At 42.5% G+C, this 13,633-nt stretch overlaps 1 protein-coding gene across 2 annotated transcripts in view; it reads left to right on the top strand.

The window, feature by feature from the left end:
* Positions 1-13,633, top strand: part of SNX30 (sorting nexin family member 30) — a 104,355-nt gene that overhangs the window by 53,304 nt on the left and 37,418 nt on the right. For both annotated transcript variants that reach the window (XM_070375089.1, XM_070375090.1), the window contains exon 3: positions 8,575-8,685. In XM_070375089.1, coding sequence (XP_070231190.1) covers positions 8,575-8,685 — 111 coding nt within the window. The remainder of the gene's footprint in view (positions 1-8,574; positions 8,686-13,633) is intronic.

Below are 13,633 nucleotides of genomic sequence, written 5' to 3'. Positions count from 1 at the left end.
CAGAGTTGCTTTCCCTGAGCTCAGATGAACCTATGGCTGGGAGACAATGCAGGCAAAGTGCTCCCCACCCAGGTCTAAGTCATGGGTGTCTTATCTCTCCATTTGTGGGGAGCAGCCTTCTCAGGGCTGGCAGATCCTAGCAGTTTTCTCTACAACTTCTAGAAGATAACATCATAATATAGAGAATTACTGAGCATTTCCCACATGCTGTACTTTTTTTTTTTTGCAGTCAGAACCCTTCAAATTTTATATAACTAATATGTACCCATTACAGAGAAATTAAAAAACTCAAGTAAGTTAAAACAATAAAATAAAAAAACACAAGCTCACCAGCAAGAAATAATGATTTAGAATTCTCTGAACTATTTGTCTCTATCCATTCACAAAAATGAGTATTTTGCTAGTGGCCAATTCACTTAATATGTTGCAAATGTCTTTCTCTGCTAGTAAATGCCAGTGAGCACACTTTTATGCTATCATTTCTAAGAGTGCAGCAGTATCCCATTCTGTGGATGAGCTGTCATTTATTTTGTGCAAAGTGCTTTAAATATATCACCCATTAATCCTTACAAAGTAGGTACTGATAGTATTCTTACTTTTGCAAATGAGGAACCTAAGACACAGCAATAATTGAGAAAATTGTTCAAAGACATGCAGCTAACATGTGTTGAAACTTAAACCCAGATCTGTCTTGTGCTGTGCTTTCAAAAAGCATGATTTTCCAGAAAGTCCCACCCCTACTCCCCCAACACTGTGGTGTCTACTACCATGGTCTGACTGTTGAAACTGATGATAAATTGAAAGTAGACTGGGTGTTAGAAGTAGAGAGGCGCCTTCTGCTCCCTTTAGAAGCCATCCTCTTCTTGACTTTTATCCCATCACCAGATAGTCATCACTAAAGCTTTTTTGTTGTTCAGTTGCTAAGTCGTGGCCTACTCTTTGCGACTCCATAGACTGCAGCAGGCCAAGCTCCTTGTCCTTCACGATCTCCCAGAGTTTGCTCAAATTCATGTCCATGGAGTTGGTGATGCTATCCAACCATCTTATCCTCTCTCACCCCCTTTTCCTTTTGCCTTCAATCTTTCCCAGCATCAGGGTCTTTTCCAATGAACTGGCTCTTCCCATCAGGTGGGCCAAAGTATTGGAGCTTCAGCATCAGTCCTTTCAATGAATATTCAGGACTGATTTCCTTTAGGATTGACTAGTTTGATCTCTTTGCAGTCCAAGGGACTCTCAAGAGTCTTCTCCAGATCCACAATTCAGAAGCTTCAGTTCTTTGGCACTCAACCTTCTTTATGGTCCAGCTCTCACATCTGCACATGACTATTGGAAAAACCGTAACTTTGATTATACGGACCTTTGTCAGCAAAGTGTTGTCTCTGCTTTTTAATACGCTGTCTAGGTTTGTTATAACTTTCCTTTCAAAGAGCAAGCGTCTTTTAATTTCATGGCTACAGTCACAATATGCAGTGATTTTGGAGCCCAAGGCTTATGCCCCAATTAATTCCTCTCTTCAAATGCCTCAGTGGTCAAAAGAGGCTAAATGCTGCTGAGGTCAAGTTATATATAAGGATTACAAAGTGAATGTTAGATTTAACGACAAGAAGGCTGTTGTTGACTAAGGTGAGAGCAGTTTCACTGCAGTGGTGGTACAGCACCCCGTTTGGCAATGAAAGTCAACGAGAGAAAGAACAACGGCTGTAGTGGGGTTGTGGCTTTGATAGGAGAGGCATTTTGTTAGGATGGAAGACACTTGTATAAGTGCCACGTGGCCAATGTTGGTAGAGAAGAACTGGGTCAGAGGTTGGAGGTAAGGATGGAAGCCACTGAGGAGGGGAGAGAGTCCTGAGCAGAACTGGGGGAAGGAACAGCCTCCATTGAGGGAGCCTACTTTTCCCATTGTTTCTGGAGGAAAAAGGAAAGTAGGAGTTTTTTGTGGCAGGAAGTTGAGGGATTTTTTGCTTATATCTTCAGTTTTCCCATGAAGAGATAACCAAGTCTTTACAAAGAGTGAAGGGGGAGGTTTTGAAGTGGGGCTTAGAAGCTTTCAAAACTGCATTAACTCAGGAAAAATGGGGAAGAGACTTGACTAAGGAAGTATCCAGAGATTGCTTGGCAGTGTTGCGGGTCCAGTTGTAGAATTCATGGTTTCCGTGTGTTTCCCTGATTTTGTTTTTCCTTCAGACGGTGCCTAAGTCTGGAAAAGCAGGCAGTAGGTGGTTGCATTTTTGCCAGAGCTGCTTAAATGATGGGCTTCCCAGATGGCGCTAGTGGCAAAGAACCTGCCTGCCAGTGCAGGAGACATGAGAGACGCGTGCTCTATCCCTCGGTTGGGAAGGTCCCCTGGAGGAGGGTATGGCAACCCACTCCAGTATTCTTGCCTGGAGAATCCCGTGGATGGAGGAGCCTGGAGGGCACAGTCCACAGGGTCCCAAAGAGTCAGACAGGACTGAAGCGACTTAGCACGCACGCACTCGTGAATGACAGCTTGGAAGGGGTGTTTAGGATATCAGCAGGTCAGAGGTTGAAGTGATTCATCGTGGAACTGATGGCTGAATAAGGAAGAAAGTGAAGACAGGAGTGGATGGATTGTCAGGAACTGTAGATCCCGAGGCTGAATAAACAAGGGTCCTGGGAAATGGAAGAGTCTGTACTGTAGGAGGTGCCAGTTAGTATGGGAGATATCTGAATTTCAGCATGATGGCAACGTCTGTGGAGCGGCCGTGGGCATGGGGTAAGGCGCTGTTGGCTTGGAGGTGAGTGTTGTGTGTGGGAACACCTGGGTCTTGAGGGCAGCCCGGTTACGAAGCCTGAGAGCCTGGTGCTGTCAGGGAGTCAGCAGAAGGGCCGGTGTGTCAGCGGGTGACAGTGTGAGGAGAGGCAGAGAGGTCTGTGTCCTGATGGCAGGGGCCTCGCTAGGACTTTCGGGGGCCGTGGCAGAGTGGGAGGAGTGAGCTGGCTGTCACCAGCGGCTCTCGGTCTTGCTCTCAGAGGTTTGTGAGATGTGAGAACGCCTGCAGCTTTCCACCTGACGGCACAGCAAGGTGGAGGGCGGGGTATATTCTCAGGGGAGAGCCAGCTTTCAGGATTTGAGCAGGTCGGGGAACTGCAGGACGTTGTTACTTAAGGAACAGGAGTCCCAGGGAACCAGGTGGGAAGATCTAAGGAGGAGGTAGATGGAAGCTCAGAGGGACGCAGCCAGAAGCCTCTTCAGGTATCGTTTCAGGTGTGCTGAGCGCCGCGGGGCTTTGAAGCAGAATGAGATGCTGCTGCTGCTGCTAAGTCACTTCAGTCATGTCCGACTCTGTGTGACCCCATAGATGGCAGCCCACCAGGCTTTGCCGTCCCTGGGATTCTCCAGGCAAGAACACTGGAGTGGGTTGCCATTTCCTTCTCCAGTGCGTGAAAGTGAAAAGTGAAAGTGAAGTCACTCAGTCGTGTCCGACTCCCAGCGACCCCATGGACTGCAGCCCACCAGGCCCCTCCGTCCATAGGATTTTCCAGGCAAGAGTACTGGAGTGGGGTGCCATTGCCTTCTCTGAGAATGAGAGGAGCTAGCTACCATTTGATAAGGGAAGAGGTCCTTTCTACAGGGAGGGAGTTGCTTAGGCTTCTTAGGATTCAGCTGTGGCCTAGATAGATGGCATTTATTACAAAAGACTGAATCTCTCTAGAGTGAAAGGACTGTAAATTTTGAATTTAATGAAAAGTCTTGGGAGAAGCTTCAGTCCACAGTCACTGGGCCCATCAGCCCCTAGGGAATAAAGAGGCGTTCTTCTGTGGGAAGGTGAGGCCCGGGGGACTGGGTGAGCTCCTGGGTGGTTGATTTTACTGTGGCTCTGTGCTGTAGTCTTCCAGAGTGTTAACAAAACAGGGTGGAGATGCTTAAGAATGACCAAGGAGATACTCGTAGGGTGCAACGGTGAAAGTGGATATTCTTCGTTACCACTCTTGTGCTCAGTTGCCTATTTGTAGATCTGACTTTAGGTGTGTACACATGATCTGGTGGTCTTTGTGGAACATTCTAGACTGTGGAACACAGTAAGGTGTGAAGTGGTTGCCTCTCATCATGGGATTGTGGGTGTACACTTCCTTTTTTATTGTTTTGTTGACTACAGATACTAGAAAATAGAGATAAACACTTGTTAGTACTTTATTTTTCTTTCTGAGTTAGACCCTGAATTTCAGAGAGGAAAATTTTATTACAGACTCAGAGTTGGGGTTTTATTGACCTGCATCTTTTACGAGCACTACGTGTCTTACAACAGACTAGATTTCCCTCCAGAAATTCACAGTAATGTCTGTGGCCCAGTTTTAACAAGCATGCAGAATTCCAAGGTGAGTGCGTGTTGCTAGCCTCGTTCTCAGCTCTACTTTTTATTTCTGTCCTTATTTTTCCTCTATCTTGCTCACCTACTTCTAATTTATGTCACTTGATCATATTCCAAGTATCACTATATCTTTTCTAGAACAAGTGGTAAAAAGTAAAATAAATTTTGGGTCAGCAATTGTGAGCATCCTTTCTGTTTTATGATGATTTTTTTTTAATGTTACTGCTTTCCAAAGCATCAAACAAGTTTCACTGATTTCTTAAGTCCTCTGTCCTTAAATGAGTTATTTTTTTAAATGAGCAGGTTTTTTGTAACTATTAAAAGTATTATAGGAGAATATTAGAAAGTTTGGAAGTAAAGTTGAATGTAAAGTAGATAGTTGTCATTATCAGTTCTAGATTTTTCTTCTAACTTTTTATGTCCAAAATTTTAATACCAATGAAATCATACACAATTTTGTATCCTGCTTTTTCGGAGAAGGCAATGGCACCCCACTCCAGTACTCTTGCCTGGAAAATCCCATGGACGGAGGAGCCTGGTAGGCTGCGGTCCATGGGGTCACTAAGAGTCGGACACGACTGAGAGACTTCACTTTCACTTTTCACTTTCATGCATTGGAGAAGGAAATGGCAACCCACTGCAGTGTTCTTGCCTGGAGAATCCCAGGGATGGGGGAGCCTAGTGGGCTGCTGTCTGTGGGGTCACACACAGTCCGACACGACTGAATCGACTTAGCAGCAGCAGCAGCAGCATTGGAGAAGGAAATGGAAACCCACTCCAGTGTTCTTGCCTGGAGAACCCCAGGGACGGGGAGGCTGGTGGGCTACCGTCTATGGGGTCGCATAGAGTCGGACACAACTGAAATGACTTAGCATCCTGCTTTTTTCCTTAAAACTATATTGAAACATTTTTGTTGTTAAAAACGTCTTGTAGGCATGATTACTGATAACCGTAGAATAATTATACCATAATTTCCTTGACCATTTTTTTTATTGTTGGATGTTTAGTTTCTTTGAATTTATTTTAAATAATACTGCAGTGAACATCATTATACAAATATCTTTGCCACAATTTTAAAAAGTATTTTCTAATGATAGAGCCCTAGACATAGAATAGTAGCAGTTAAAGACAAATATATAAAGGGCTTCCCAGGTGGCACGTGGTGAAGAATTTGTCTGCCAGTACGGGAGACTCAGGGGATGCGGGTTCAGTTCCTGGGTGAGGAAGGTCCCCTGGAGAAGGAATGGCAACCTGCTCCAGTATTCTTGCCTGGAAAATTCCATGGACAGAGGAGCCTGATGGGCTATACAGTCCATGGGTTTGCAAAGGGTCCGACATGACTGAGTGACTGAACACACACACACGCACACACACATAAGCCACAAATAAAGGAGATAATTAAGATAATTTTGAAAAGCTTACAATGAGGGCAGCCTTCTTACCAGTAACACTAAAAGTAGTAACCCTACAGGGGGAAAAATGGATAAATTTGACTGTTTAATGATTTTAAAAATTCTGTGTAATAAAAGCTATTTGGCAATCATGATAGGTTGCTGCAATCATGATAGGTATTTGGTTTAATTATGGTATATCCATGTGGATTAAAGATGATTATATAGATCTGAACTTGTTGATATAGAAAGATATCCGATGTATTAAAGAGAGAGAAAATATGAGTGACTATGCATAGAAAAAAACATGGAAACCATAATATAATTGCATTTTTTCTCTGTTTAGAGGGATTATGGTTTTTATTTTATATTACTTTAATTTTCCTGAAGTTTAAAAATAAATGTGTCTAGTCTAAATAAGAAGGAAAAACAAACAAAAAAACAAAAGCAATTGCCTGAAAGTAAAATTGGTTACAGCAGAAATAAAACTTGTGTTTCATCATACATACTACTTTTTGTGGTTATCAAAGATTGATTTCAAAGAGTAGAAATGTTGCATAGACTATAATTCAGTGAAATGGTTTTGCAAACTATAATAAAGAGGAGCAACCAGTTGATATCATTTAACATTTAGGAGGGCAGAAAGCAGAGCCCTTTTACCAGTTCTGTTTACAATGAAAAGGAGTTGCATTAATTTGTCATCTTTAAAAATCTACTTCTCATGAGCCCATAATCATTGGCAAGTCCCCAGACAGAGTCTGTTGGGGGCACTCTGCAGGGGCTTGAAGATCTTCCATTCCAACTGCCTTCCTATCGTTGAGGGAACTGCGCCTCTGGGAGTCTTGGTGGCATCCTGAGATGCTGGGACTGCTCATGCCCTGCTTCTGGTGCAGTGCCGGGCTTTGCTGTTATCATTCTTGTTGTTCAGTTGCTCAGTTGTGTCCGACTCTGTGACCCCGTGGACTGAAGCACACCAGGCTCCTCTATCCTCCACTGTCTCCCCGAGTTTGTTCAAACTCACGTCCTTTGAGTCGGTGGTGCTATCCAATTGTCTTGTCCTCTGCTGCTCCCTTCTCCTGTTGCCTTCAGTTTTTCCCAGCCTCTAGGGGGCTTCCCTGGTGGCTCAGAGTTTAAAGCGTCTGCCTCCAACCTGGGAGACCCAGGTTCAATCCCTGGGTCGGGAAGATCCCCTGGAGAAGGAAATGGTAACCCACTCCAGTATTCTTGCCTGGAAAATTCCATGGACAGAGGAGCCTGGCGGGCTACAGTCCACGGGGTCGCAAAGAGTCGGACACGACTGAGCAACTTCACGTCTCTTCACTTTTGTAGCATCAGGGTTTTTTTCCAGTGAGTTGGCTCTTTGCAACAAGTAGCCAAAGTGCCAGGCTACTGCCCATGTTTCTGTCACCCTTGTGCCTAAAGATTCATAAATAGTGATTTCGATTTAAGTTTTTTCCTTCTCCCCCCTCTCTCTCTCTCTAGTTCTACAACACTGATTCCTCTGGGGAGTCTTCTAATAAATCATAAATGCCTAATTAAACAAACGTGCCCATGTCTCCTGCTCCTGCCTCTGCTTCACAGGGGAAGGTTGTGTTTCACGGGCATATGCTGTTGTGCAGAACTTTGACAAGGGGAAAAGAGGCAGAAAGAGTTGGGGTTTTGTCCAAGATCGAGTCCTTTGACTTCACAGTTTTGCTCAGTCTGTGAGCCTGGCTTCTGGGGAGGATGAAATCATAATTTTTGATGCCAGAGCTGTTCAGTGGCTGCTTCTGTGATGGATGACTCTTGTTTATGTGTTTTTAAGGTTTTCTTGGTTCCATGGATTAAAACAGACTTTTGATGTGAAAGAGTTCAATAAGTTTATAAAAGATAGCTTGAGCCATTTTTATTTTGTGCTTTAAATTCTGAGAACTATGACTGTCATATAGTCGGTACCCTCACAGGGAAAAGTGGTGTATCTGAGACATAATTTTGGTTTGGACTAATTAATGAATGAAAATCTTGCTTTGGTATAAATTTATTTTATTTAGTATTGGTTTTTATTGTTAAGTGTTGAAATCACATTTCAGAAAACTTATATTCAGGGAAGGGGATGTGATTAATATTTTTTCTGCCAAAAGATGATATTTTAGTATTATTTCCTTCTAGAGTAAAAAAAAATCATCTAAAATGCAGTATAGTTTCAGGCTTATGGTCCTGGCAGGATATGGCAGAGTAGGCGAAACCTTTTCTATTTTCATCTAATCTGGTTCCTAAATGAGCAGGTAATCTGTTATCTCTACTTTTTGTTTTTCCTCTGCCTTTGGCAAAACCTGTCAGCATATTTAGCAGAAGGTGGAAACATTTTTTTTTAAAACAGAGTCACAGATTTGGATTCTCAGCGGAATTACTCTGTGTGTGTGTTATTCGCTTCAGTTGTGTCCGACTCTTTGCGACCCCGTGGACTGTAGCCCTCCAGGCTCCTCTGTCCATGGAATTCTCCAGGCAAGAATACTGGAGTGAGTTGCCATTTTCTTCTCCAGGGATCTACTAAAAGAAAATTTCAAAGTTAAGCTTGGAGAAGATGAATCAAATGTTTTCTGAACACAGTTCTGGGGGATAGTTCCAATTCCTGAAGGAAGGGAATGAAATCTCAACATTTTCCTTATAGATCCTTGAAATGTTTAACTGGACCCCACGCCTAGACTCGTCATTCCATCCTGGTAAACCCTGCCATGTGGCTGGCGTGTTTGGTGGAAGGAAAGTGTGTTCTTGCCCAGTTAGGTTATCCAGAAAGAGCTTTTTTCCTTCCCTTCTGCCAAGACAGCTGCTCTTTCCTTACCCTGATTTTGTTCTGCTCTTCTCATTTGCAGAGTACTCGGGTGGAGTTTGACCTGCCAGAATATTCTGTCCGTCGAAGATACCAGGATTTTGACTGGTTGAGGAACAAACTGGAAGAATCCCAGCCCACTCATCTCATTCCCGTAGGTACTAAGTCAGTACAGCTTATTACTCACTTTTCCTTCTTTCTCTTTCCTGACAGTGTTCACTCTAACCCCTCAAATTATGGGCAATCACTGCCTTACGTTTGCTACCAGATCCACCCAGCAACTGTTCATTTTGTGGATGCAGTATAATTAGTTCATATTTTGGGTTTTGACTTCTGATCTGCTATACAGTATGCTGGTTTCTTGGATGGGGTGGGGTAGATTTTCATATTCCTTGTGAGAAGGAGATTGATTTTTTTCAGGTATGGAGAGTCCTAGTTCTCCTTTGCTGCCTCCTCAAAGGCTGGCTGTCACACCCTCCCTAGATACAGTTCTGAGGTTTGGAGAGCTGCCACCAGGTGGAGAGAGATGCCTCAGATTACAGCTGGCCGGGTTTTCTTTAGACATGGGTAATTCAGGGAGCAGGGATCTAGCGCACAATCCATCAACCATAGCTTTTCCTTTCAAAGAACAAACCCAAAGCCACCTAGCTCTATTTATTGAAGAAACATACTACTCATCCGTTACTTTAGTTGCACATTAAAAAAAAAAAACTAGAGCAAATAAAATTTAAAAGACTACTTAAAATCAGCATACATGTGGAGTACTTCTCTGATTACTTTCTATTTGAAGTATAAATGACTATTTAGATCCTAGATGTTTCTTGAGCTTTGGGGCTTTAGGGAAATTTGGGTCATGAAACACTTTAGCAGGGCTTTATCTTTCAGTAAAAACCTCGGCTGGGTAACTGCTCAGCACTGCCTACTGCGTCTTCCAGTCATCCCCTCGTGGTTGGAACAGGCTGACTATGCTGGGAACACTACAGCAGTTTTCTTAATTTTCTTTTTTTTTTTTCTTTGTTGGGCCAGATCAAATTTTTTTTTTTTAAACTTTACATAATTGTATTAGTTTTGCCAAATATCAAAATGAATCCATCCCAGGTATACATGTGCTCCCCATCCTGAACCCTCCTCCCTCCTCCCTCCCCATACCATCCCTCTGGGTCGTCCCAGTGCACTAGCCCCAAGCATCCAGTATCGTGCATTGAACCTGGACTGGCATCTTGTTTCAAGTGGCCATGTTGCTAGTGCTGTGATGAGAATGAATCCCACCCCCCACCCCCTACTCCCTACTCCCGTTCCCTTTGCTCTCGAGGCCTAAAGTTTTCCTTTTCCTTCTTCTGATCACTTAAAGACATGCCAAAAGAAAAAAAGAAAAGCCAATAGTTTGTAAGCAGTTGAAACTATCCCTTAAAAATATTAATTTGGCAAAATTGGCGGCTAGTGAATTTTTTTTTTAATAGACTTTTATTTTAGAACAGTTTTAGACTTACAGAATTATTGAGGAGACAGTACAGTGACTTCTCATAGGCCTCACAGCCAGTCTGGCTTACTATTAACATTTTCTACTAGCACGGCGCGTTTGCCACAAATAACGAACCACTTTACGTTTAGTCGTCGTTTCCTTAGTCCCAGGCTGTTCTTGGTTGTGACGGTTCTCAGGCTTTCCTGGTTTGGGATGACCTGGATAGCTTTGAGTACTGGTCAGGCTTTTTGTGGAATGTCCCTCCGTTGAGATTTGTCTGGTGTTTTGCTTGCAGTTAGCCAGGCGTGATGTGTTTTGTGGAGGAAAAGCACAGAGGTTAAGTACAATCCCCATTACATCATGTCAAGGGTACATACTATCATGAACGGTATTTATCACTGTGGATGTTAATCTTATTCACCTGATTTGAGGTATTGCTTGTCAGATTTTTCCACTGTGCAGTTCCTCTTTTATTTCTCTCCTTCTCTGTACTGTATTGGAAGAAAGTTGCTCTTTATGTGTAGTTCATACTATGCATAAGGGGAATTAATGCGCCACCTCCTGGCAACTAGGCGAATTTGAAGTTCCGCCCTTAAAGACCAAAGTTAGACAGCGACACCTGCTGGTAAAACATAGGAGCCTCTTGTGCAGACACAAGCCAGAATCAGGAGACTGGAGTCTTCCAGAATGCCCAAGGTGAATTTTTAAGTCTGTATCTTTAACCAGTATCTTTAAGTCTGGTTTCCTTCGGTCTGGGTGGAAGCATCGAGTAGAAGGTACTTTTGAAGCATGTAGAGATTTAAATTTCTTCGTAAATTCTTAGTGCATATCTGGGGAGGAGAGAGAGTCAATGTAGGTGAGCATCTCTGACTTAAACATAAAAGTCAGACTGGAAACAAACCATTTTTCCCCCCAGAAGTCCACTTTACAGCAGCTTTTCTAGGAGGTGATTGTCTGTTATTAATAATCGACTTTGTGTTGGTCCTTTTACCGCCCTTGGGAGGGTGAGGGATTATGACATAGACAGACTCCTATCCAGGAGAGTTTCTTCTCAGAGGGAGACCCAGTAAACATACAGCATAATTATTGTTTAAATTTTCATTTCTTTTTTTTTTTTAGAAAAGCTTTATTGAGATCTGATTAATATACCATACAATTTACCTATTTGAAAATACAAGTCAAGAGCTTATAGTGTATTCAGAGAGCCATCAGCAGATCAGTTTTAGAACCCTTTCATCATCCCTAAAGGAAACCTCTTAATCCTTGCCTGTTAATTCCAAACCCTGTCTTCCCCATTGCCTGGCGACCACTGCTCTATGTTCTGTCTCTATAGGTGTGCCTATTACTGGACATTTGATATAAGGAGAATCATACACAATGGTCTTTTGTGAGGTTTTTTTTTTTTTCATAGCATGATGTTTTCAGTGTTCATTCATGTTCTGGCACGCGTCAGTCAGTGCTTTGTTTTTGTTGTCAGATGAGCGTCCCTTCTATGGATGTATCACGTTTTCCCTGTTCGCTGCCTTTGATGGACAGTTGGGTTGTTTCCACTTTTTGGCTGCTGTGAGTGATGCTGCTGTGAACGTTTATGTGTAAGTCATTGTGTGGGTCTGTTTTCATTTTTCTTGGGTGTATACCTAAGACTATAATTGCTGAATCACGTTTAACTGTGTATTTAACCTTTTGAGGAACTGCCAGGCTGTTTTCCAAAGTGGCTGCTTCATTTTATGTTCATGCCAGTAGTGTATGAGCGTTCTGTTTCCTCCACATCTGCATCAACCCTGGTTATAACCTTTCTTTTTGATAACAGCCACCCTAGTGGGGATGGATTGGTATCTCTTTGTGGTTTTGATTTGCATTTCCCTGACAGCTAACATGCAACCATCTCATCCTTGTTCGCTCCCTTCTTCTTCTACCTCAGTCTTTCCCAGCATTTCCCAGTTTCCAACATTTTCCAGTCTTTTCCCAGTGAGTCGTCTCTTTGCATCAAGAGGCCAAAGTTTTGGAGCTTCAGCATGAGTCCTTCCAATGAATAGTCAGGGTTGATTTCCTTCAGGATTGGCTGCTTTGCTCCTTGCCGTCCAAGCGACTCCCAAGAATCTTCTCCAGCGCCAGGTTGTCCTTTTAGTATTGCATTTAAATGGTTCTTCATATAATCTGGATACTAGTCCCTTCTCAGGTATATGATTTTCAAAAACTTTCTCCCATTTAATGACCTGTCTCTTTATTTTCTTGACGGTGTCCTGTGAAGCACAGAGTTTAAATTTAATGAAGTCCAGTTTGCCTATTTTACTGTGTGTGTGCTTCTGGTGTTTTAGCTAAGAGACCGTTGCCTTATCCCAGATCATAGAGATTCACATGTATGTTGCTCGCTGAAGTTTTTATAATTTTAGCTCTTATGTTTAGGTCTTTAACCTATTTTGAGTTTGTTTTTGTACGGTTAGTTTTCATTATCCAGTTAGTGAAGCTGGATATCTTCCTGTGACTTTACTGGAGGTTGGCATTTCTTTTATGAATTGCCTCTTCATTTAAACATTTTTACTCATTGCTTTGTGAATACTCTGTATATCTGCAAAGGCCATTAACCCAGTTGAGAATATCTATTTTTTTCTTAGTTACCTTTTTCCTTCAACTTGACTCTGTAATAGGTAATATCCCTTCCCTCCCAGCCAAGGTAATTTTTCCCATACAGTTTCTGGCTTTGAACCTTGTTTCTAACCTAGGATGTTAAAAAAAAAAAGTTATCTCTTTTCTTCTATTACTTTTATGTCCTTATGTTTAGTGCTTAAAGCTAGAGTGTATTTTGGTGTGAGATGGGAAGATCTTATTTTTTTCAGATGGTGAGTTGCCCCACAGCCACTTAGGAGTAGTCAGTCACCTATATCATAGCTCGTGTGTTAGACTCTGTCATGCCTTAGATTTGTATAGTCTTGGGCTGTTTCTGAACCTTCTGGTTCATCGATCTCTTTAGTGTGGTATCCCTGCTACACTATTGAATGTAATAGTGTAACAGAATGTACTTATATACTTATTACATAAGTTTACAGAATGTATCAGCATCTGGTTGGATCTACCCACAGTATTCTTTGTTTTCCAAGTTTTTATGGCTATTTGCACATGCTTTATTTTTCAAGTGAACTTTAGAACTTCAGTGAATCAGCTGGAAAACTGGGAATGATGGTGGAGAAATGGAATTTTTGCTTTTTCTTTTTGACAATTTTAGTCGGCTATGGTTAAAACTTTGTGAGAATTCCTGAGCTCTCAGAGCCTATTGCTTATGTTAGGAGCACAGAGATAAAGTTCCCACTTTTTGGAGGGCTTCGCTGGAGCCATGTGAAATGGTAGATAAACAGCCAGCCAGACTGTGGTTCTTGGGGGCCCCCAAGTTTGCTTCTTCCCGTTGGCTGCCCTGAGGCTTGTGCTGTTTTCAGCCCCAGTGGCTCTGAACTTGGTAGCTTCTGGGGCTCTCCCAGGGAAAGTCAACCGCTTACTTCCTAAGTCGACTGTTGCTTTGCCTGAATAGTATCACAGGATGGTTAATGGTGATGGGTTTTTCTCTCAACCCAATCTTTTCTGCTTTGTGTCTTTAACAAATTCTGTCCTATTAACAGTACCATTATGTTCTCTAGTGCTGCAAAAA

This window comes from Bos mutus, chromosome 8 (assembly GCF_027580195.1).
Source record: "Bos mutus isolate GX-2022 chromosome 8, NWIPB_WYAK_1.1, whole genome shotgun sequence".
Taxonomy (NCBI): Eukaryota; Metazoa; Chordata; class Mammalia; order Artiodactyla; family Bovidae; genus Bos; species Bos mutus.
The sequence above is the reverse complement of the archived record's forward strand: the minus strand, read 5'-3'. Positions and strand labels throughout refer to the sequence as shown.